A 26,974-nucleotide genomic window follows, 5' to 3' on the forward strand; every position below is an offset into this window, starting at 1 on the left:
CCAACAAAAATTGGAATTAACTTTCACGCAACTTAATGAGTTTATTGTAAAATAATCACGGAGCAAATGAAGTAATGCGTCAAAACTAACAATCTAACGATTTAATGATTAAAATGCGTTGAAAAAAAACAGATATATTTCAATATCGGAATAAAAATCCGTACCAATTTGTTTGCCTAAAACGTCCAAAATCATTTTGACATTTCTACAAAACTATCACCTAATTTTCAACGTGTCTTTTAAAAAATTTCCAAAATTCAAAAATACACCCCTTTGTATTCACGATCGTCCAATTCCTTTCCCATTCCCCGTAACAGCTGTTAAGCTCGCGAAATCTCGCCTACTCGGTTCAATCCCGATCAACTGCTCACGACTCAAACTTCCTTACCCAGACACATATACACAAATAACCTCTGCCTATCTCGCGCCGAGTCGTATTCGTGAAGCGGTTAAAAAAAACAAACGAGCGTTAAACGCAAAGGGGGTAGAGAGAGACGAAGCGAGAGAAGGGAAAATAAAACGAGAGAGAGAAGAAAGAAAAAAAAAGAAAGCACAAGTGTAAGCCGGTGTGTGCCGCGACTCGATGCGGAACGGAAGCGTGAACGATGCACGAACGGGGTGGCCGGGGCCGGGTTAGCAGGCGGAGAGAGGAAGAGGGAGCGAGGGTGAGAAAAAGAGAGAGCGGCAGGTGTCCGAGGTGGTGGTGGGGAAGATGCGCGGTGTATTAAACCCGGTGACTCTTGCCGCGCAGCGTGGGAGTTAGTTCTGGTGAGGGCGCCAGCCAGCTCACTCGCTAAAACTAACCCACCGTCCCAACCCTTCAATCCTCCATCCCTCGACCTTCGGCCAACAAAGCAACATCCACGGCCGCAACCTCCTTTTCACCGACTCCGTAGCCGCTGTTTTTTCGCGACTTCCTCTGCCCGGCCCGCGTGATCACCGATTCGATCGAGCGTATTATCGCATAACCGAGTGTAACCGGCGGCCACTCCGATTCGAACGAGGGACGAAACTCGGTAACGAACGAGAACACCAACTTTTTTCTTCGCCACCTTCGCGTCTACCCAGAAACACTACTCTGCATATATACGTGGATACACGTACGTATATCTACCGCACTCAGTTCGCCGAGTCGAGAACGCAACCTCGTCGGGGAGAGAGTTGTACGCAGTTGAACCTCGAGGGAAGTGTTGGTTTTTTTCTTTTTTTCCCTCTCTCTCTGAAAACCGTTTCGCCGTTTCCTGGGCTCGAATCGTTACGCATCGAGCACTTTAAGCGTTGCACTGGTTACTGCGATTTATTTGTCGCGTCGAGATCACGGCGGATTATCGATATCACGGAGAGGATTAGAGGAGAAAGGAGAGAGAGAGAGGTGGAAAACAGAGGTTGACAACGCCGGTGGATCGTACCTTTCGATCGACTTTCGTGCACTGCTGCTTCTTTCTTTCTTTCTTTTTTTATTTATTTATTTATTTATTTATTTATTTCTTTCTTTTTCCTTTTTCAACGGATCTACGTCATCGTGGACGGTGGAGGACGACGAGTTATCCAACGAACGCGAGAGCAACATGCTAGCCGACTGGTGTTCGCACCATTTTGTGTTCGCGTGATCCGGGAAGAGACGTGATCCGGTCCGTCGGTGATGAATAAACTTGATGACACGGTGCTTGTGAGAAGAACAAATAGCTACTAGATAGACTGTAGAATATTACAGAGAGTTTCGAAGGGAGAAGAAGAAGAAAAAGAACTGAAGTTAAACACATTCGATCGACGAGATCGACGATTTCGTTCGAAACAGTTTGTTTGTTTCAAAAGACCTCGCCATACAACGGAGGATTTTCGTCGATTCAACCGAGGAAGAGGAAACAGTGTTGTTATGTGCGACGGAGAACGTAGGATTTGAGGAAAAGAGAGGAGGAGAGGTTCTATCCAGAGTTGGATAGATATCGCATGAGAAAAGATCCCAATTTTGGGAAAGAGAAGGAGGAGGAGGAGGAGGAGGGAGAAGGTTTCGCAGCACGCAGAGTCACAGAAGCAAGTATCTCGCACAGAAATACACACCCATTGACACACACATCTTGCCCATACACACGTTGTTTATTATTCACACTTGGCAATGTTTCGCAATTGCACCTTTCTCCCAATTAATTAATTTTCTTTCCCTTGTTTTTATATTTGTATTTATACTGTATTCTCTGTTTACACGCGCCGCCTGTGTTGTGTCTCACACTCTATCTCTCTGATGGTATGATCGATGTGCGTACTATGATGTATTCTTCTTCTTCTCCTTCACCGTTCCCGACGTCACCACGACCAACCGGTGTCCTCCGTCGTCTTAATTAACCCCTCCCCTCTCCCTCTCCCTCCCTCCCCTCCCCTCTCCCTCCCTCCACCCCCTCCTTCCCCCCTTCTAGTACACGGGAGCACGGTTTTGCACATTTTTCGGGCACCTGTTGATCTCTCTCGTACTACATAGCCACTTTTCCGCACTCTCTCAAAACTCGTTCGGGGAGTTCGATGTCACAGCTGCACGCCGAAATCTCACAGCACGCTAGAAATCTCGTATATATATATATATCACGTTATAAATCTCGTTACACTGGGACACGAGCAAGCATCCGGCACACGGTTGGACGGGTTACACCTAGAGGCTAGAGAGAGAATCGAGACTGGCTTCGTTCCCATTCATCATCGTCGTGATCATCGTTATCATCGTCATTATCATCATCATCATCGTCATCGACGACGACAGTAAGTGATACAACCTCCTTAAAAATCAAAAAACCAAAGTAGAGGGCCAATTCAGTGACTGCTGTGACGAGGGGGAACGGAATTCCTCGCGTGGAGACTTGGACTTCTATCTTTGGAGACACGTAGAAAAATATATTTTTGTGAGAAAAGTAGTTATATCGTAAATATATATACATCTATGTGTATATGTAATGTATATATATAGAGAGAGGGAGAGAGAGCGCAAATTGTTTGTGGAAGCGTTCGTCGCGCAATGGGAAGAGAAAGCAGCATGGGTAAGGGAGCGAGAAAGCTCAGGAGAAAGATAGTTCGATCAGGAGCACGTAACCCGTGGCCGATCGATTGGGTTTCATTGTCGAGCACCTTAATAAGCATCCACGAACCAGCACCAAGCACCACTTGATCACGGCACCGCACATAATAATTCTTCAGACACGCACCCTTTCGCAGACCGTAACCGTTTTCTAAGATCTATCCCTTTTTCATTAACGGCCCTGATTTCAGGAAAGGGGAGTCGAGAACCTTTGATGTGTCGTTGGGAGGAATATTGGGAGGAAACGCGAGTCTGAAACGGATGTGCAGACGGATGTGCAAAGTACCGTGTGCTACGAAACGAGTCGAAAATTGACTCGAGAGGGGGAAAATTGTTGATACTTGGCGGTGTACTCCCCCCCCTATTGTTTGCTTTATCACTGTCGTCATCCGCGAGGGAAAACTCTTCCTCTCGAAGACGTGGCGCTCGATGAAAGAACACGGGCCGCCAAGTGGAAAGGCAAGAGAAGACAGAACGGAAATAATCGAACGCGTCGTTTGAGAAAACGTCGTTTTCCCATGTAACACGGAAGCCTACCACCGGTTATCGATTGATCGCCGGTCATCGCTCATTGTCCGCGTTTATTCTTCCCTCTAGTCGCGCCCTACAGAGTCGCTTCCTCCCCCGCCCAGTTAACGAAAATTCGGCCTAAAACTCAGCCAGTCCCCCCGGTGCCTTTCGACTGGCAAGCAACCGAAGTACGAGCGTAGAATCGGGACGCTCGATATATATATCTAAATAGAAAGAGAGAGAAAGAAAGAGAGAGGAAATAAAGAGACAAGGAGAAGAATATAGATAGAGAAGATAAAAGTCTCGAAGAAGAAAGGAAGGAAGGAAGGAAAGAACGGTCGAAGCGAAGGAAAAGTATTACTTCGAAAGCCAGGCCGGTTAAAACCGGTGGAAAGGCATACATATATGATGGCGGTGTGCATGTTTTGGCTTCTCACGTACGTGGGACAAGGGCTGGACCTGGCCGTGGGCAATCGTCCGGTGATCATAATGCAGGGTGCGCAGGAGCAGCAGGACTACCGGCAGCACGGCAGCGGCATCAGAAAGAAGAGCGAGTTGAATTCGGTAGGCAATAACCTGTTGCACTTCAGAATATATCCTCCCGAGGCCTCTCACAGGGACGACCTGTCCAATTGGCTCCTGTTGAACGACGAGCCGCGGATCTCCTCGTGGACACCGGCCGGCATATTGATCGACGATATGATCAGGGAGCCTAGGGAGCTCCAGACCGTATTTTTCGCCCTGTCCCCAGCTATGCTGAACACGCTGTACACGGAGTACGTGAACACCGCCTCCTCGCAACCGGCCGACCACTTTCTCCACGAGGATCAGCAACAAGCCGTTGGCCAAGGTCCGTTGGTTGGCCAACGCGGCAAGAAGCTTCGTATCGAATGTAGACACTCGAGGAACACGGTCAGCCTGCCTATAAGGGTGTGCGACGACGAGAAGACGACGGGGCGGAACGGAAGGCTCCAGGAAGCCAGACAATCGAACTACGACGATCTCTTCGAGCAGAAATTGAACACTGCTGCTAATATGAAGACTGACCCGACGTCACGGGGATCCGAGAAGCTTCAACGGGATTATCAGAATAACGGCGCAACGTTTGTCCCGAGGCCACCGTTGTTCGGCCTGGACGCGGGCAAACCTCCCGGAAAGAGGAGCCAAACTCCTGTTGGACGCCGCTCGATCGACCTCTCAGGAGAGTCGGCCCCGCATCAAGCTCAACCGCCGTCCTCCCTCGGGAACGGTATCAGCGTCGCTTCTCAACTTATGCTCAGATCCACCAGGGGAAGCATACAGTACGACGTACCGCAAATCGGTAAGTGTAATCACTCACTGAGTCATTAACGTTATTTTGGGAGGGGATGAAATTGTTTTTCGTACGTTTTTCGAATTGTTTCGGATTGATCGGAAGCGAGACGACGAAGTAGATGATGGAGATCTTTTTATCGATCATGTGGGGTTTTAAACGTTTTTTGATAATGGATTTTAGATTAATGATTTAAATAGAAAAGTTGAAGCTTGGTGATTTGGTTTTTAAGATAGAGTAGGATGTTTGATTGTTAATTTTTAAGGAAATTTGAGAATTGGTAAAATTTTTCGATCCCTTAATGTAAATCTTGTTATTGAGATTCTTATTCAGAAAGAAATTATTTGTAATTTTGGGAAAATTAATGAGATTTCATCGAAACAATTTCGATGATTTGAACTTTGATATTTAGATTAAAAAAAAAAAAAAAATGTACGCGGTTGTTTTGAGCTTGAATGAAAATTTAATTCTATTTTTAATAGAAATATGAAACTTTAAGTTAAAAAAAATCGATCAAGTCTGGAGAAAGGTCAGACTTTTGTTTTCAATTTAGATACTCAAACGCTTTTTCTTTTTCTTTTTTTTTTTTTTTTTTTAATCGAGTTAAAAACTTCGTTATCCGATAAAACGATACACAGATCGATGAATGTAAGACACGTATTCCTCTCCTGCAATAATTATCGAGAATTCTGAATTGGTCTAAATTGGTGAAACTTTCTGTGGCGATGGATAGGGGGAGGAGTAGGGAGAGGGGGAGAGCTCGATTCCGTCCTACGTAAATGACAAGAATTTTAGTCCTCTCTTTTCGTATATACCCGTATTTGATGCTACCATTGATCCTGAATAACGTAATATTAGATCGATGATGGTATTTATAAATCTACCATGGAGTTCTGTTTATAGTAGCAATCTATAATCAGAAACTAAAATCTCAGGTTCCCTGATCACACAACAAGACTCTCTAATTATACGTCTGATACTTTTACCCCCCTATCCAACGGAATATTTTTATCTTCAAACAAACGTGGAATATTCACCTTGAAATTATTTCAGTTTAAACTTGCATTCGACCAAATTAAAACATTCGACAAATATTTGCCGCGTCAACATTCAAGAAATTAATTTCGTCACGTGTCACCGTGTGTGACTTTATTACCGCGCTCAGCGCGTCCTTCAGGATTTAAATTATTCCTCGCCCTCCTTTCCCCCTCTCCCCTCTCCTCTTCCTTTCTACCGCAGAAAATTGTAGAAAATTTTCGGCATCCCTCGTATCAAACACGTTCAAAACTAATTTTCGAAAGTCGCTATTCATCTATTTTCCAAACACACTTGCGCAAACTCAGTTTTGTTTCCATTCCACTTTGTCTCTAATCATCGTCGTAACTCTGTCAACACTTTGCTTTCTGCGTACATGATTACGTCCCTTTTATGACGTTTCCTTTCGCCATTAACGCTGCATACTTTCCATTCTCCAAATATTGAGTAATCATCTTCTGAAAGACGTGTAACGCATTATAGAATTATTTTTATTTTTATCTATCCGTTATATATATGTATAATTAATACAGAGGAAGTAGTTAATTCTAATCTGGTCTTTATTCTGTTCTATCGATTAACACGTTCTTTTATTATTTACGAACGATGCAAAGAATTTTATACCTCGATTTTATATCTAATGAGAATTGTTGGTTATTTCAGAGATTAAAGCGATAAAAAAAAAATTACATGTGTAAGAATATCATCATTTGAGATTTATTCTTCAAGCTAGAAGAATTTAATTTTTTTAATAAAAATATTAAAAAAAAAAAAAGAAAACAATTACTAACCTTAACCTTAATATTAAATGTTAAAAATTTTATCAGCAATAATATGAATTTTTAGTAAGAGCTTTCAACTTTCAGAAAGTATCATAACAAAAGGGTTAATCCGCTTAAACATTCTACATGTATTGATTATTCGATTATTATTCAAATCTATTCAAAAGAGATCGAATTGAATCGTATTTCTTCGAGCTAAATCGAGAAAATGTTCGAATTCGATGAAGGAAAGATCGATCGATCAGTGAATACTTGATCTTGGATCAGAAACGAAAACTTTTCTTTTCTTTCCTTCTTTTCGTTCGTGCGAAAAATCGAAAAGGGACGACGAATGGAAATATCGATGCGAAGAGCAATTTCTGTATCTGCCATTATTGTTCGACGAGTATCGTTTATATGTCACCTCTTCGGGGACCAATTCTCCGTATACATTATCATTGCAAAGAAGAGAAAAAGAACCACGCTTCGAATTACAAAAATGCGATGCGATAATATTTTCGAAATGCCGAATCGAAAGAAGAATCGAGCTGATTTCGTGTAATCAGCGATGCGATAACAGTGGACATTTTAAATGTTTATCCATATTTAAATAACGTTATATACAAGCATTTTACGCTTAAATTGTTTTCGATTGCGATTCGATAAAAGTATCGTACTATCGCGCGATAATTTATTAATTAATTGACGTCAACAGCGGATAGTAGATTTCTCGTTTGACGAGGAGCAACTTTCGTATCAAAACAATCGTTCGAGCTAGCAGATATTCGTTTCGTTAAAGTTCATCGTATCAATCCTTTGCACTTTAGAACAACGTTTCCAACAACGTTTCGGTTTACCAACTCCGTAATTAAAAGCAGAATTCATAATGAGAGTTGTGTGTACGAATAAGAAACGCGATATTCTATCAATTTTTACACATTGAATTTTTCATTTCGCGTTTTTACATTTTACTATTGCGGCATTGGAAACAAACGTGTTATTACGTGTGATTTCTTTTTTTTCTCGAAAGAATTTATTATTGCATTATTTATCGCGAAAAACAATCGCTTCTCTTTCCCTTTTTTCCCCTCCAAGCTTTTAGCTCGACTACTTCTTGCGGGGGAAACATCGTCGAAGAATTATTTATTCAATCCGATGGAAAATATACGATAAACATCTTTATGAAATTTTATAAAAATCGATAGTGCTCGAGTATACGATATGATCCTAGGAAAAACGTAATTTAAAAAAAAAAGAGAGAGAAAGGTCTACTTAAATATTTGATCCAACAGCAACCAACGAGAGACAGAAAATTTCTATCCGAAACTTTAAAATCCAATTCAAATCTAATTAAATTTCTCTTAAAGAGTTAGAAATTTATCTTGGACAATAATGAATTATTACACATCGTTATTTATTTAACCAACAACGCGTATCATCATCCCTGTTGTTATCCATCCTAGAAAAACACAATGCGTCGGCGAATCGATATCGCGTAGTCTTCCAAACCTCCCCGGTTAACAACAACGCGTACTAACCTTTCACACAGGTTGAAAGGGTTAATTATGAGGTCGTGACGCGTAATTACTGTGGAACTTTTTTTTTTTTCCTTTTTTCCTTTTTTTTTTTCCATACTCATTACCACGGTATCGATTTTCAAACGGCGGGTGTACGACGATCTCGAGACACTTTAATGACTTTTATCGCGGCGGGTGATCGCGATGGCACGCCCTATGACCGATGTCCACCCGGATTACGGGGAAGCGACAATTTAATCGGCGATTCCGTTTCGTCGGTGCACACGTTTCCACGGAAAAAAAAAAAAAAAGAAAAAAAAGGAAAGAAAAAGGAAGAGAAGAAAAATTGGACAAAAGAGGACGCATGCGGTTCGCGGGAATTAATTCCATTCTTCGTGACCTTTCGTAGGAAATCGCGTAGAATAGGTGTTATATTGAGTTTCGACCGATGAATAGTTGATTTACGACGCGAGAGGTATCGCTGATTAAATAATCCTCTATCTCGCCACTCGTTCCGCCAACCCTCTTTTACATCTCTCGTGTGTTTGCTCGTAGATTAGATATTTAGGGGAGCTGTGATTAATTTCCTTGAACCGTTCTTTGATGAATTTTTGACGAAATTAAGGAGGATCCCCTCTTCTTTCTCTTTTTTCTTCTTTCGTAATTTTTGATCTCGACAATTTATAGTTCGATGTGTTGGAATATTTGATACAAGAATATAATCTCTTTGTTTATTTATTATTCCAGAATGGCAAATATTACGATTTTTAATATATCGTGACGAATGATTACTGTGATACTTGCAGTTTTATTATATTACGTTATATTATTCTGATATATATTGGTTTAAGGGATGAATGATCTATTGAGTTCATTTACTTGATCCACGATGATTAAATAATTCTTTCATCTCCCCATTTGCTCCTCCAATCCCTCCTTTCTATCTCTTATTTAATTTGGCAACGTAAAAAAATTTATTAATTCTTTCTTATAGTGAATAACTATATTTCGATGATTTTTATCTTTTTGACGAAATTAATGAGAATCCCTTTTTTTTTTTTAGTCATTTTTATCATGATTTATATTTTACATGCAACGAGATATTTTTGGGATATTTTAATTAAACCTTGAATATAAATCTGAGCGTTATTATTCGTTATTGAAAATAATGTATTAACACGAACGATTATTTGATATATTTATCTTGCATTTTTGTTGTATTATGTTGTGTTATTCTGATATATATATGTTAAATAAAATAATATATATATATTGGGGATTAATGATCTACTTTCATTTAGTTTATCCGTGGTTACTTGATGCGTGGTGGTGAAGGTATTGTTGATTAAATAATCCTCTACGTTTCACTATTTACTTTCTGCCTTTTGTTTGATTTTGTGGTGTAGAATTTGTTCGTGGGATCTGGCAAAGTTATATGTACGTACACACACACATATATATATACAACATAATACCTATATATACGATATAATTGTTCAAAAGATTAAAGGTTTATTGGGTTTCCTCTGGTTCCACGGCCACCTGTGGCCACATATCGCTGATTAAATAATCCTCCTCTACGTTCTACCATTTACTTTGCCAATTTTCCTTTCTACCTTTTGTTTGGTTTATGTAGAGTCTGATTGGAATCTGACGGTGTTATACGTATTTGGGGAACTTTGATTAACACGTTCAACCCTTACTGATTGGGCAACTACTTAAGTAGATAAGGAAAAAGGTAGGAGTAGATCTACCCCTAAGATATTTATTTCTTATCTTTGGACTTGGTGAATTTGTTTCAGAATAAATAAGAAAAAAAATCAAAGGAATAAAAATTTAGGGGTAAATTTCAAGGGTAGTAAAATATACTGCATAAAAAGTTAATTTTACGATTATAAAAAAAATACTGTGTGAAAATGATAAATGATGATAAATGTTGAGAGAAAATTTCAATATTAATATTCAATATTTTAATATTAAAATGATTCTTGACCTACTTAAGTCATTTTCGAGATAAATTTGTCTTGCACTGATTGTCTTCCTGTTATCTCATTCAATTCACTCGCGTCACGTATATCAATCATACGATCATACCCTTGCATTATATGAACTATAAATCATAAATCAAAACTCCTTCGCAACGATTAATTTCATTTATACAAATGAAATGTTTATAAATTTAATTCTAATCGAATTAAAATACTTTTAATTTAAAAAAAATCCTGTCAAAATTGTCATAAATTCATTATTCCTGCTATCATTACTATTTCACTATCATTATATTGATCATCACTTACAATTCTGTCATGACGTTTAGATATGATTGATGTACAATTTACTTTACAATTTCTTTTGTTATTTTAAGAAATATACTCATAATTTAAAAATAAATATTTTCTTAGAAGTAATTGAGAAATGATTAAAAGGGTTATTTGAAAAGGATGATTTTATTTCTTGTTAATAACTTCATATGAAAAAGTTAATGACAATTAATAGATATTTTCGATCAAATCGATATAGTAAAAACATAAATTCACTCGTTGAAAAATTTACATATTTTAAATATCGAAATAATAATTTGGAATGTTAATTTAGAATCGTGCAATGTCTTGTGCAATGTTTAAATTATTTTTCAAAATAATTGTCTCCTTTGTAGCAGATATATCTTTAATTTTCTACGAAATGTTAAAAAATTTTGTAAATTTTTAATCTTGATGTTTCTCTATCGCTCATATTTTTGTTGAAATTTCGATTTTTTTTAAGTCGAAATCAAATTTTACGATTTTTTTATCTATAGAGATTGAAATTACAAAATTTCAATTACTGTGTCCCAGATTGTATGTAAAATAGTTTTTGTTATACCGTATTGTTATTACATATAGGCTAGTAATGCCATGGTACCTTTAGTCCTTAATATTACACATGGTGCAGTAATATCAGCACTTTATATTGCTAGAGTCCAAAATGCTGATATGCAAATTTGAGTAATCCCATTCTTCAGTAACGTGTTATTATTAGCATTCACGTCAGCACGTTGTACCTACCATGGAAAATAATAGTACAGCATATTATTAACTTGTAACATTGGTATAGTTAGCAAATTGTTACCTTATAACATTGACATAATGTTTTGATCATATGATTAATCAAATTCGATCATTCACCACTCTTATTGCTGTTCTGATGTTAATCAAAGATTCAAGAATGTAAAATGGAATTAAAGAATTTTTATTAAAACTTTTTTTTTTTTTCACTGGAATTTGGTAAAAAAATTCAATAAGATGGAAGAGTAAAGACAAATCTATTATGAAATAAAATAAGTGAATAAATAATAAAAAATTGTAAATGTAATTTCTCTTTAAATGTGAAAATATTAAACTGGCATATGTTAAACTATTTGCATAAACTGGACAAATATTTAAAAATTTTTAAAAAATGATGAATTATGACTACTACAGTTTCGTCTTAAGGAAATTGAAGCCCAAGAAGGAATAAATAAGAAATATATGAAATAAAGAGGCGAAGAGGAACGAGGCATGTTAAGGTATAACCAGTTCTGACAAACTGACTATTTTGAAAGATTGAGCGTAAAACTTTTGAAAGATTGAAAACATTGAAAATAGAACTTTTAAAAGATTAATGAATTCAACGACGAAACACGACGACAGAAGCAGACTTGCATTCACTTGCCAAACATGACCGTCTCAAACGTTTTTCTATAAGCAAGTTTCATCGCGCGTCTTCATGTCGATGAAATATAAAAATCTCTCTTCATCGTTTCCTATTTACTTTCTATCCGCCATTGAAACGAATCTCGTATGAAATATTCATTTCTCGTATGATTTGAATGAAATTTCCTTTCTCGAAAACATTCTAGGTTCTACGTATCATGTGATAAATAATAATATTCATTTGAAAATAGAAGAAAATCATTTTTATCTATTCATCTCTTATTATCCATTATTATTATTATTATCATTTAAAACACAAAAATTTATACAATTTCCCAACAGTAAAATTTTTCTCTATCCTTGTCACGATACGTTTTATTTATAACATTGGATTATTATTAGAAATGACATATGAAACCCGAGAACGAACGTATCGTTGGAATCGATATTCGCCAATTCATCGAGATTAGTAAAAGTGACATATCAAACGCGAGAGTGATCGTACGATAGCATTAGAAATCGGTCGATGTAACCGCCGACTCGTCGAGTTAGTCCGGATAGATTTAAATGATGACAATTACCGGACGATTATTACCGATACCGAGAAATTCACACCTGTTGCGGGCCGCGCACACTATGTCGCGGTTACGCGTGACAACACGCGATAGCAATTTCTGCATCCACGTCATCCAGTTGAAAATCGGCGAAAATAGAAATGCTCACCAATTTCTAATCAAGGACGCGATCCCAATTACCTTTGCACGTATATTTCTTAATTATCCGAGCATCTATTTAACCCTTTCGTTACCAACATCGCAATATGCTTGGACTTGGATGATTCTATCCACGTTAAATTTTTCAAGATATGTCGATGAAATTTTGGAATTAATTATTGCGTGTGATGTTTTATCGTTTTGACTATGTCTTTTTGATAAAAGATTGATAAAAATGATAAAATTTGTAGAATTTTCTAATAGAATTGAATTAGAAAAATTGAAATCACTTGATGACTTATGTATGTGTGTGTATAAAAGATTTAATTGGAATAAAATATGGAATAATTTATATAGCATGCATACAATTGAATAATTAATAAATATGTATGTAACACTGATTAAAATGTGTAAAGTGTGGAATAGCATGCTATATATGGTCATTTTAAATTTATTTGAATTTGAATTATTAATCGTGTCTCGAAAATTATTAATTTTATAATGCATAATTTTATTAAACTATGTATGAGAAATTAATTATTTTTATTAAAGTTCAAGAATATTTTAAAATTATACGTATCACGTAGCTTGGAAAACGATTCTCTTGAAAAAGTTTCACATTAAAAATTTTCATTATTCTTCTGTAAAGAACCATCTTTATTTGCGCCACGATCTCCAATACACCCTCTGTGTATATAATTCACTGATCGCCAGCGTGAAAAGTTTGAAGTCTTTCCTCCTTTTTTCTTTCCTTTTTTTTTTTCCACGATCCTTCCTTTTTATTTCGTCTCATCTTTAGCTCGCTACCAACGATTCCACCATTGACTTTTATTGCCTCATAATAATGTTAAAATGTAATTACGGCGTATTACAATACGGAAGTTGTAAACGTTTTTACAAGAAGAATAAAAATTTTTTGTCTTTTCGATTCAATATTGAGATTAATATAATAATATATTACTTTTGCTATTTCGAGTAAAAATTGAATAAACAAGAATTTTCCAATAATAAAACACAAATATAATATTGTTAATTTTTAGTTATATAAGAAGAATAAAATAATTTTTTATATAGGTCATAGCCAATACAAAATTATAAAGTATTAATATCGTTGAATTACAGATATTTTTAACACAGAATAATTATATTTTATTTATTCATTCATTCTATGCTGTTACGATAAAAATGGATACAATATATAAGGAATTATTTTTCTATTCATCGTTTCTAAATTTTTAATTAAATACTTAATTTCGAAAATTTTCCTTTATATTTTATTCGTAAATAACACGAAACAAATTTATATTTTACCTTTGTGGAAGAATTTTTTAATTAATAATAATACTATATGACAAGTTGCAATTATATAAAATTTTAATAGTATTATTTTTCGACTTATAGAATTATAATTAAGTCATATAATTTTTATTTTCCGAACTTTGCTTGTTTTATTAACAAACTTGTACATAACTGTTCTTCAAGAAAATTTATCAACACTGGTGAAACTCAAAACTTATGTAAAATTTCTGTAATAATATTAGTTCAATTACGCTTGAGAGTTCAAGTCGATAGAAACTTTATGACTTTTTTTTTAACCTTTTACTTTGTGACTTTTTTTCTCTGGTTATGTCAAGCCAAGCTATTTAATCAAATCAGAATTAAAATTGATCTTTGATAGAGGAACAACTTTGTACAATTTGAATTTTAATCAATGTTGCAAGATTAATCTAACCACTTCAAACAAATTCACTTGTCATTTAAATAGCTACAAATTTTCTGTGTTAAAAAAGTTATCAGGAAACGCAATGTAATAAAAGAAAACGCAAAATAAAATTAATCAAAATGAAATATATTATAGAAATCAAACAGATTAATAATCAAGTATATTAATATCTTGAAAAATATTGAAAAAAAGCTGTGCAAAGAAAATATGATGTGATATGATATTAATTAATTAAAACAATATCAAAAATTTTCAATTTTCATTACACACACAATTTTCGTTATACTTGAATTCATTTGTATTTTGTAAAAATCTTTCAACAATTAACGAAAACAAAAAGGTTTGCTTCAAAATGGCGCACAGCTGTCACGTTCCCTCCGTTCCATTCCTCCTTCCATTTCACCCCTTTCTAAATCCCAAAGACTTGCAAAGCCTCTCATATTTACTGACGTTGGAATGGCGAGTACTGCGGATTTCAGTTTTAATCGCTCTTTAAGTGCATCCATGTTGCCTTTATCTCAAGGAGGAGATCCTTGTCCCGACTGAGCTCGAGGTATAACAAAGTGATTATTTAAATAAAAAAGAAGATCACCACCTGTTCGACCTGGAAACCCGTCGATCCTTTTAAAGTTTATTCAATATCCTCCTCTCCTCTTTCACCTTCTTTCACCTTTTCATTCGAGAAGAGTGGATTAATGAATTCAGTGGCGAGTTATATTCGATGATCGAGAAGGAAATAGAGTGAAATTGGTCGGGATAAAAGCGACAAAGATCAACGTTGCGTTAAAGCAACGTTTCCTTATTTTTTCTCTTTTTCTCAATATTGAAATTATAAAAAGAAATTTGAAAAAAAAACTTACACAACATTTTTTTCCTCCGCCTATTTCTTCTTCAAATTTTCATATAATATTTCTATTGTATAAATTTTTATCAAAGTTTGAAGGGAAAGTTGAAATATTATTATAATGACAAATCATCTTTTTTTTCACTAATAATAGAAATTGCGATTTGCATAGCAAATTTTCTATGAAGTATAAATTTCTCGAACCTTGAGACCGGAACAATATGTAAATTACTTTATTTAACGTGTTTGAATAATGTTACGTTTACGCAAATTGTACACATTATTTCTCTACTTGGACCTTAATGGGAGTTAACACATTTGCTGGAAATAATGCCATCTAGTGGCTTCGTTTGTTTTAATATGTAAACGTTGCCAACCCCCGTTTGTTAATATGCTTCTCGTCCATTAGTGAAAACACATTGTATTACGTATATCCAGAGCAAATTATAACAGCAAACTAAATGAAAATTATAATTTCTTCTCGCAAACTTTTTAGGTAATGTAAAAATTGTGCAAACATTTAATTAAAACTATTTTTGACGCCTTTGACATCCGTCTTTCTCCGATGAGAATTTAATTTCTATGTAAAAAGAATCGAAATTTATTAACACAAACCTCAAGTTAGCCCGATGGAACAAAATTGTTTACAAAAACGATTCTGAAAATCAAAAAATATATATATATATAAAAATTAATATCTATTAAATTATAAACAATTTATGTTTCCATTAAATGAAGTAAGACAGTGATATAGATAGAGACCTCTTTTATAATACATAACGTCAATCGACATTTCCGCATACCAACTTCTATATATATATTTGTTTTAACCTCTAGAATCAACTCTTCGAGCCATTTCCACAAATACATTGACATACCGTGCAAATCATCGATATTCCCTCGAACTTTGTGTGTAGATCTATATTCAACAAATTTAATAATATAATAATAATAAAGAAAAAGTACGTGACAAACTTCAAAGTAAACCTAAACGAATATATTGAAGTCAAGCTCGTGATACGGTTCACGATATTTCCGACCATTCCTTTTGAACGAGATCTGGTGAAGTGGTGGTGAAACTGCAGGAGTTAGTCGTGCATTGTTAAGCGGTCTCGTTCGTATGGAAAGTTGTCTTGAAATTTTCATCGGTGGAAATATGGGCAGAGGGGAAGACGTGCTCTTTTTATTCGACTATTGTCCCGCGTCCTAACAAAAGCTTCATTAGGGATCGATCCAGGGGGTACGGGTATGGAAATTAATAGAAATCTCACGTGCACGTGCGGTTGGATAATGTGCTTCGATCGACGAATATATTTTTTCGAAAAGAATATATTTCTCTTTTTGACGACAGAGAGAGAGAGGAAGGGAAGGATTGATGGTTGATAAACGAAGGTAGGGGGGTAACAGGAAGGGATAAATGAATTTTGTGCGGATATTGGAAAAGTTTTGGGAAGTAGAAATATAATGGAGCGGTTAAACGGTGGAGAAGTGAAATGTTTCGAAAGGTTTAAGAATATAGAAGAGTGATCGGAATTTGATTAATATTTTGAAGTTTAAAAATGGACATTGACGAGAAAAATTTCGAGAATTTAAGATAAAGAGAGAAATATGAATGAAACGATTTTATTTTTGCGCGGAAATTGAAAATTAGGAAATGGGAAAGTGGTGGAATAGATTGTTTTCGTGCGGGAAAGTTAAATATTGGAAAGATTTAAAAATAATAAAATGTAAGAATGGCGAACTGATTAATTTTAACGTTAAAAAAAAATGGATATTGGAAAATAAAAGAGATAAATTAATTTCAACGAAGAGAAAAGAGAAAATTAATTTTAATACAGATAACTTTGGAGAGAGAGAGAGTGAGAGAAGGAAGGTTGAAAAAAAAATTTAATAATAAAAAAATATGAAAATAATATGAGAGAGAGAATATGAAAAATAAATAACGAATAAAAAAACTTGTAATATATTTAAATTAATGGATTCAGCATATTATTTTAATTGTCTCTTTTTTTGGAGAATCTTCATTATTCAAGGTTTTGGAAATAATGTTATATTCTGAATTGTTCCGCCCTTATAGATCTTGAATAAATAAATTGATGATGCTCGAGTGAATAGGGAGAACAAATCGAGCGAACTGTTTGAAATAACTGCATTACTACGAAACATGTAACATATTTTCTTGCAGAGGAGAAAAATAATAAAACGGATTTAAAAATAAATTTTAAATTCATCAAGATCAACCCTTCGAAATTTATCTTCGAAAAAGACTCGAACAAGTTTATGAACTTTATACCTTAAATTTTATTATTCATGAGAAAATTATAAAATATTTACATTTAACTGTGAAACGCTGAAAAAATTTATTCTTCAGTGTTTCACGTGTTATACATTTTCGAAAATTTAGACGATAAGAGAATAACTATTTTATAAATTATTATTATTACTTTTTTTTTTAAATTTTAATTTATGCATAATGCAAATAGATCGTTTTAAAATTCATTTTCCTCAATACGCTCTTTCACCTGTGACATATAAAACAATTTCATCGAATTATTATTCATCGCAATAATATAATAATTTCTCAAGAGAATAACGCGTAAATTCCTCGTTTCCCGATACAATCGTATATCAAATTGGAACGAAAAGTTCGATATATACGTATAAACGTTAATCGTTGATATTGGACGGTGATACAAATAACAAAATAAATTGATCGAATTTGAGAATGCATATACATGCGCACACCGTGTATATTTTTACCGCACACACACGAAACAGTTCGCGTCGTTGAAGGCGAATCGATAGAAAGAAAACATTAACAAGAGCCTTGGTATTTTTCCGATGCCTTTCAATTCATACGATGCAGCCTTTGAAACTGTCGCAATCTTGCGAGAAAATTTCGCTCAAACGATGGTTTCGTTCTCAGACCTCTCTCCTCTTTTCGTTTCGAATAAAAATGAATTAACGATGGCGCGCACAATTTGATAGATTAAATTAAATTACGAAATGGAAATAATAATAAATTAACGGAAAGAAATAAGATGAATAATATCATAATTGCCTAAGAAAAAAAGAAGATGAAAATAATGTAAATAATAAACAAGAAATTCTTAAAAACGTATCAGAATTGAAAGATTATCGAGAAGTTAAATAAATAATCGAAATAAATATATGATAAATTATTTTTAGATCGAGGATATATAATTCAAAGAAATTAGGGAAACATTCGACGATGTTTAATAATAATAATTATAATTTAAAAAGCATTGCAATTAAGATAATCAATTTATTTTTTTTTAATCGTTCTCTTTACAGAATGTCCTATCTCAGAGGACGGGATGGAAAGGTTTGCGTGTCCCTCAGCGGACAGAATGGGTAGATACCATTGCATCGACGATCACGCCTTGTGCGACGGTTTCATAGACTGCCCTACAGGCGAAGACGAGGACAGGCAAGCCTGCATGTTTTACAAAACTGTAAGTGTTTCGATATTTTTAACATCCTACACAATCATCAATAATAAAATTTCATGTGAAACCCTCCACACATATACACTCTCTCTTTATTTTCTACTCTATCATAAAGTCAAAACACGTAGAATTTTATTACTAATTTCATTATAATAATTAATTTATTTCCTCTTTTGCTTTCTATTGAAACGTTAATATATTTTAATTCCCAATTTCTTTAATACGTTTTTTCTTTAATCCACGTTCCACCGAATTCCGTGCATAAAAATACAATTCTTCCAAAGATTGCTCGTGTAAAAGATTATCGCAACCCCCTAAGACGAACAACCTTCACCGTGCGTCAACCATTTCGCTAATTTCACGCGCAATTGCGCCACTCCAACCCCCTCGTGCAACCCCAAACACTCGAAAAACCGCGGGGAACTAATCTCACGGTCGGCTCACGGGGAAGCTCAATTTACACTGTCTGGTGAGCGCATAAATCTCTTCTAGAAAAAAAAAAAAAAAAAAAGCCTCGCCTCCTTAATTCTCGCGCCGACAAAGGCCATGTTTCCATCTTACTTCCATCTCGTGGAAAAAAACAACAACAAGTGACGAGGGACGGAATGGAGAGGGAGAGGGAGAAAGGAGAAAGAAAAAAAAGAAAAAGAAAAAACAATCGCTGCTGATTTCCAACGAGAATTCATCGTGTGCACGGACAAAAAGGAAACTGAGTGGATGAAAAAGGGAGATTAGAGAGAACACGTTTGCACGCGGCGGGAAGAGATAAGTTTTGCGAACGGACCGCTTGAAAAGTGGAACGAGCACATCGAGCACTGTGCTGCCGCACCTAGAGAGATTTGAACACACGTTTGGAATATGTAAGTAACAGCGTACGTGTGTTTCCTTTTGGAACGGAACGTTTTCGAGATAATGTCGGAGGAGGAACGAGTTGGAGTTTGTGAAATTTGTGAAATTGAGGATCTCTTTTCTCGAATTTACGGTTTGTTAAGCATTTCCCTCCCCCCCTCTTTTAAGGGTTTTTAAATATATTATCTAATCAGGTTCGCATTGAATTTTGGGCCATGATAATTTGCATGTATTATGTTTGATGATTTTCAAAGGGAAACATTTCTCGAATTTGTCGTTGTTTCTTCTGTTTTGATTGTTAGTTCGTTGTTTCATATTTACGATATCTTTCTTATATCGTGTAATCTTTCTTTAAAATAGAGTTTTAAGAAATTTAAGTTGATGAGTGAAAATTTCTGGTAATAATGTTATCAAAGCTAGAGAGGAAAAGGAAGTCGTAGAGTTCCAGATTTTTATCAAGAGATATTTTTTTTAATCTGTATTTAAATAGAGACATTTCCAGGAAATATTTCATAATTATGATGCATTCGAGAAAAGGAGAATTCGATAATATCTCATCAGATATTTTTCCAAGAAAAAAAAAAGAAGGAAAAGGAAAAGAAAGAAAGAAAGAAACAAAAAGGGAGAAAGCTTGAAAGCTGGATTTAATTGAGATTTGATTCGGAGAAATTTTTTTAATCTATATGTTAATAGTGGACTTTTCGAAAAAAAAAAAATTGCAATTAAAATGTATTGGGGAAACAAAAAATTATATATTTTGAGATAAATTTTTATATACGAAGTTTGGAACGAAACTATTTGCGAAACTGTTCGTGAAAAGAAAGAAACGTGATTTTTATCTTGCTGCATAATTTCGATTTAACAGATTATGCATTCCCAGATATATATTCCGCCCGATTTTCCATCCACGCAGATCGGATGCTACATCGTTCAAAATGACGATGAAAAAACACGGTTAAATTTATATTATTGCCCAACGTTGAAAACATCGTAACAGTTATAAATAACTATTTTACGCTTATCTTATTATTACTCGCTTTTTATTAAACACAGTAGTCGCAATCACGTCCGCGTAAGTAATTACAATATTATACTATCTCAACACATCCATCTCTGATGACTATCATGACGGCGGTGACGTGTTAATTAACTTTATTTAAATTAAGAGTTATATCGTGCCGTGAAAAATTATAAATCTGTATTATAAATTCGCTTCTTTAATTCAATTAATTTTCCACCACCAGTTTGAAAAAAAAAGAAAAAGATTTGCAGAAAATAATCTGTGCTATTGACAATTTAAAAATACTGCACGTAACGTTACATACAGAATCAATATTATCGTAGGACACAAGTATATTTAAATTTGATTTTTACCATTTTTTTTTTTTTTTTTTTTTTTTACATCTCGTGTAAAATAATATTATTTTCGAACGTAATAATTAGTTAACAAGAGGAGCATAGCGCGATCAAGTATGTATAAACAATCCCAGAGGAGCAAATGAAGCTAGATTATTAATTACACAAATATTTACGATAAACAATCGTGTTGTTTTTCATCCTACGTGGATATCGCCAACGCGGTTTTTGAAAAAATGATTGATTCGAGAAAAATTTGAACGACGTTTGTATCCATCTCACTAAATCATTTTACTCGTGCTAAAATTCTACGCTCGTTCGAATATTTTTGTCAAGCTGCGCTATACTGGTCATAAATATGTATCTGTGTAGGATCTTTCAGGAAAAACCAGGCCAAGTCATGACTCTGAAGTAGATAGAAGATGGAGAAAAATTCCATCGGAAGAAATTAAATGATTCGAAATCGCGATACGTAGAAAAATATACTGTTTGATATTTTACATAAAATTGCGTGTGAAAAGAAATACAGTTCAGTATTGAAACTTGGCGCAAGTGATGGAAATATAAAATCTTGATATTTTTCAATAATGTTGATTTCAATATCACTTGATCTTAAATGTTTTTTTTTTATTAATATATATATCAAAATTTTAATAATTTTTAAAATACAAAAAATTACACACAATTTTCTATTTTGAAAAGAAAAAAAGTGCTCTTAAAATTTGTAAAACTCTTCTCTTCGTGTCGTACGTCGCATGAAATTATTTAATTCTATTACGTGAAACTTTCTTCTTTTATCTTTTATCAATTTCAGAGTTGAACCGTGAAATATCTTGGTATGCAAATGTTATTAAAATATATACGCATATATATTTATGATAAGTTAAGCGGCGAAGAAAAGCGTTTATCGTGATTTCATGGATATACAAATTGCAATGTATACTATCTTGGACCATTTTTGATTAAATCGGTATATATAGGTTGAAAAATTTCGCAAGAAAATACGAAAGAAAGTGTGAAATTCATATTATGCGATCCTCGACAAAATCTGGGATCCTCTTTTCATAAATCTACCAAATCTTTCGTTCCAGCAGCCCTCATCCATAAATATTAGAAAATTTGCTAGTCGCGTACAAAATATATCCAAAGAGAATTAACCCAGATTATTATAACTGAGATATAATCAATTAGAATTTTTATACTTGTGTATAAAAATTAAAATTCGTAAAAACGATGAAATGAGATTATAAAATTTATCACGTTTCAGAACACGTTGAATAAATTAATAAAAAATAACCAATATTATTTAATTATCTCAAAATTCCTCTCTAAAACGATATCTACTCGATATCTCAAAAAAATTTCTCCATTCCATGGTCAATATTTTTCGAATCTTCCCTCAATTAATAACAAAACATCCCCACGTATTCTCTCCATATTTATATATCTCACCCCCCACACGAGTGTTCCTAATACTTATTTACCTTGCTATCCCCGACACCGCCGTTGACTATCCACCCAAAATTCCCATCAACGACCATACCCTTTTTTTCCACCACCTACGCGTACCCGCTCCACTTAAACAAACAAACAAACGGACAAACAAACGAAAAAGAAAAAAAAAGCAAGCTAGAAGAAGGGAGGAAAAACAATGGAAAAAAGAACGGGCCGGAGGGAAATCTGAGCAGCGCGCTTCGCCCTCTCGCGGATTTATCATCCCTCACATCCGGCGAACGGTTGACCTTTCTCTTCACCTGATTCCGGCCACGGTCTCTCTCTCTCTCTCTCTCTCTTTCTCCGCCTCTTTGAAATCGATATTCGCTTCTTTTCCTTCCGCCTGGTCGAGTCGCGCCGCCGCCGCCGCCATTCTTTCTCTCTCTCTTTAGTTTTTTTTTTCCTCTCCTCTCTCCTCTAATTCCTCGTTTTTGTTCGATGAACACGAGGCGGAAGAGAGGAAGAACGAACGGTGTTGTCGAAACGGAATTGGCCTGATCAACGTGGGAGGTCCGCAGATCTGATTAAACTCCGAACAACGTTGAACTTCTAGTCGAATTAAATTTTTGCCCGAGGCATATACGACGCTCTCGAGAACTCGATCACCTTTCTCGAGGCTGTTTGGCTCGGTCGGAATACGCGATGATTTTTCAGAGGGGAGACTTTCCAGTCTTAACCGACTTAACGAAGTTTTCTCTCTCTCTCTTTCTCTCTCTCCTTTCTGACGGATCAAGCGGAGTAAGTTGGATGGAGTTGATCGGAATATCGGAACTCGAGGAGCCGAGTTATTGGATGACTTTTTTGGCGGGAGTTGAAGAGTTTTTTTTTTTTTTCGATGCGCGTTGTTCGTCTTCCGTGGCTTTGCGATCCATGGATTAGATATTCCTCGAGATACTTTTTACGTGTGTTTTATGCATGGAAGAAGAAAGTTTTTCCATGTAATTTTTCACGGTTTCCGAGGAAATAGGGGAGAATGCAATACGTTGTATGTACTTTGAATGTAGTAGTAGTAGTAGTAGTAGTACAGTATTTGATAATGGTGAACGTGGATAAATTGTATTGTTATTCTTAGATTGAAAATGTATTTTTTTTTTTTTTTTGTGAAAATAGGATTTTAAGATTAAAAATTTAAATTGGATGTTGTAGAGAATTTTTTTTTTTCCTGTATTTATTTTACGGTTCGAGCTTTTACTCCTGTGTTTAATGATGAAAGAGAATTATGAGTTTAACATTTTCGAGAATTAAGCAAGTTATTTTGCTTCTTTTGATATTCATTTTTACACGTTTTAATACTTTGAATGTAATGTTTAAAAAAGTGGGAATTTTATCATTTTTTGAACGAGATAATTGTTCGTATTTATGCATTTATGCGTACAGTTTGAATGTAACTTATATAATGAGAAATATAGAAAGTGTTTAACTTTCTTTTCCTTTCTTTTTTTTTTCCTTTTTGCATGCAAGTTTAAATATATTTATCTTTTATATTATAACATTTTTAAGAACACACGAGTTGATAGTAACGTCTTATATTTACATACATCATGAGAAGATTCAACTTTAAGTTGAAATTATATATTCTGCATGCATGCTTATCATTGTATTATTTCTTTCATTTACATTAATCTATTTCTGCCATTAAAATTTTGTTTCCTTTAACAAACACGATAAAATATATTTAATCAAGAAATAACTAATAATGAAAAATCATTTAAACAATTATTAAACATTATTGATCACAAATACATATCTACAGATTACATTTTTTTAAAATTTAAAAAAATATAATAACAAAGTATATATATATATATTTCACGATATCAAATATATATTCATCCAGATCTCGTTTGTCATTTTAATTTGTACCAAACCGCAATGAAATGTAACATTCGTGTATTTGTCATCTCATGTACATACAATATGAAATTTCAAATGAATATCGTGGCCAAAGCTATCACGAACAAATGCTATTTTCTATCTCTGTTCCAGACGAAAGCTCACCTTGACGTATTGGCAGATGCCATTTTGCGATGGGCAAGAGGACGCTAATTCCTTTGTTGACGATGAACCTCTGACCTGCATAAAATCATAAGTCTGACGAGTTTACTTCTTTATACATTCACCTATACATACATATATATATATAAATATAAATATAATATGTATATGATATATATTCCCATATGTATGTATACGTGTACACACAGGTCTCTCGTGTACTCGTACACATATACACAGGGCTTTCGTTTCGTTTGCTGGCGAACGTTTCTCTTGCGAGCAGCGCGAGAGGGGGATGAAGAGAGATGAGATCGTTATTTTTTTTCCCTTCGAGAGAGGAAAAAAAAAATGCAACCTAAGAAAGGAAACATTTTAACATTTGTTTGAAAAAAAAAGATGAAGAAGAAAGAAATGATAATCGAAAGTTGGATATCGGGATATGGATTGGGAATGGGATGAGGATCGTTTGAATATCGGTATTCGGAAAATTGTAAATTTTATGCAGTGTCTCTTGTTCAATACATACATACATACATATATATTTTTGCTAAATATTTGTCGTTCACCAGCTTTCGTTGGCTATCGAAGTTCAACTATCAAAATTCGTTGAAAATTTTCGAAAATGTGACGTTTCTTAAGATCTTTGCCTAATCATCGAACTATCTACTCTGAAAATTTGAAATTTTTAGATGTCACGGTTAAATGTTTTTTCTAAAAAAAAAAAAAATCGATAACTTCCTTATTATTCCTAAATATTAGAATTTTTATACTCTTCGTTTGATCCTTGTGAGCATATTTTCTTAGTGTCTTGAAAAGAATTGCTAAATGTTACTTCGAACGGAAAAAAAATATCTTCGAGTATCAAATTTCAATGGAGATGCAGACGATTCATGTGTATTGATGAAAATATTAAATTGGTTGGAAATAAATGGCTGATTGAAATATTTCATTGACTGGATATGATGGTGTTAATATTAATTATTCGTAAGAATTTTCGACTCTTCGTGAAAAATTTAACGGAGATTTTGACGATCTAACATTTTATCGTTAATTTTATATATCTTTAATTGAATGTTTAATAGATTTAACAGGTAACAAAGGCTTTTTTAAAATCATTGCAGAAAAAACAAAAATTGAAAACAATTTTTCGAAATAGAAGAACTTTGCTTTTTAAAATATATATATACAATTCGCAATATTTTTCAATGTGTTAAATCGATCAAATCACTTCATAAATTTATAAAAATACGAATGAATTGCAATACGTGTATTTTTATCGAAACAAATTGAAACTTTTCTGAAATATCGAATAAATTATCTAACAAACCGATATATAAAAATTAAACGAATTGAAACTATATTATCGAACGAATTGTACGCAACAAAATCAATCAACCAGCTATTTCACCAATTTCACCGATCTTCCTTATCTTTCTTATCTCGCAAGCTTGATAAATTTTAATCTTAGAATTAAACTAAAAACTTGAGATCAAAAGTTCAAGGATTAAAATCAACAAATTTCCAAAAAAAAAAAGAAAAAAAAACAAAACGTATCAATCAATCTAAAAATATTGAAATCAAAAAAAATTAAATATTAAATCATCGTTTAAAAAAGAAAAAAGAAAAAAAAAAAGAAAAAAAGGAAAAACGAGAGAAAAAAAAAACGAAAAAATTTCTAAATGTACATTCAAATCGAACAAGAAAAATCCATCCTTTTCTTCCGAAGAGAGAAACAAGGCGAAGAGCGAAGGAAAAACTCTCGATTCATAAACGCTCTCTAATCCAGGGGAGGATTCGATACGAAATTCGGAAAAGGAAATCCAGCGGAAGGATCAGGGAATCGCGTTCGAGAACCAAGAGCTCCAAGAGAGCCTCTTTTACGATCCCTTGTGAAATAATCTCTCGTGTCCGCGTTTCTCTCCCTCTCCTCGAGCCACGTTTGATCTAACGCTCGCGAAAGGAACGTGATGCCGACGAGAAGACGAAAACCTTGTTTCGCATTTCTCCTCCACCCCGTTCCCTCCCCCGTATCGTCTATTTTGCAAAGAGTTCTCCCTCTTGTCCTCCGTCGTGTAACCGTAAAAACATCCACCCACATCAACGCCAACACACAAACACACACACACACACACACACACATATACACAACATACATAAACGATGAGAAATAGAGAGCGTTTGTGCGTGTGCGTGAATAATGTATGAGAATACGATGTATGAAAGGGGGGAAAAAGACGAGAGAAAGAAAGAAAGAAAGGAAAAAAAAGAAAGAAAGAAAGAAAGAAAGAAAGAGCGCACGCGAAGAATGTGAAGATGATGTTCACGTTGAAATCAAACTCAGGGGAACGTAAAGATGAATAATCGTCTCTCGTGAGCAGCACTCGCTCTATGTATGGATATCCGTGCTCCATGGATGGATGGATGGATGGATGGATGGATGGGGAGGAGAGGGGGGGATTTTGATTCCGAAACGGCCTCGTTCTACACGCGTTTACTATTAAACTCGTGTCTACACTCGGAACGAATAACACCACACGATTTTGTGGATGGATTCGACAGACGGACGGACGGACGGACAGAGGAGCGAGGATATTTCGTTATGCTCGATTAAATGAGCGTTGTTCTGCGGCTTGACGTTTAGGGGTTGATGAGGGGTGGAC

General features: G+C 34.7%; 1 protein-coding gene across 2 annotated transcripts; it reads left to right on the forward strand.

The window, feature by feature from the left end:
- The first annotated feature begins 295 nt into the window (after positions 1-295).
- Positions 296-25,041, forward strand: LOC100577600. 2 transcript variants are annotated; one of them, XM_016913363.2, is made up of 4 exons: positions 296-2,751; positions 3,256-4,895; positions 18,466-18,626; positions 24,306-25,041. In XM_016913363.2, exons 2-4 carry the CDS (start codon positions 3,980-3,982, stop codon positions 24,363-24,365), a joined length of 1,137 nt encoding a protein of 378 aa, XP_016768852.2. In that variant the 5' UTR covers positions 296-2,751; positions 3,256-3,979; the 3' UTR covers positions 24,366-25,041. The 2 variants fall into 2 exon arrangements, with proteins under 2 accessions (XP_016768852.2, XP_026298372.1); XM_026442587.1 differs by having other exon boundaries at positions 296-4,895.
- Positions 25,042-26,974: the final 1,933 nt, after the last annotated feature.

This window comes from Apis mellifera, linkage group LG8 (genome assembly GCF_003254395.2).
Source record: "Apis mellifera strain DH4 linkage group LG8, Amel_HAv3.1, whole genome shotgun sequence".
Classification (NCBI taxonomy): domain Eukaryota; kingdom Metazoa; phylum Arthropoda; class Insecta; order Hymenoptera; family Apidae; genus Apis; species Apis mellifera.

What these genes read in the sequence shown, in the direction of transcription:
- LOC100577600 (XM_026442587.1), top strand. Translation starts at nt 3,980, where the DNA reads ATGATGGCGGTGTGCATGTTTTGGCTTCTCACGTACGTGGGACAAGGG. An exon ending in GTACGACGTACCGCAAATCG is followed by an intron (nt 4,896 to 18,465) that starts GTAAGTGTAATC and finishes TTCTCTTTACAG; the next exon opens with AATGTCCTATCTCAGAGGAC. An exon ending in CCTGCATGTTTTACAAAACT is followed by an intron (nt 18,627 to 24,305) that starts GTAAGTGTTTCG and finishes TCTCTGTTCCAG; the next exon opens with ACGAAAGCTCACCTTGACGT.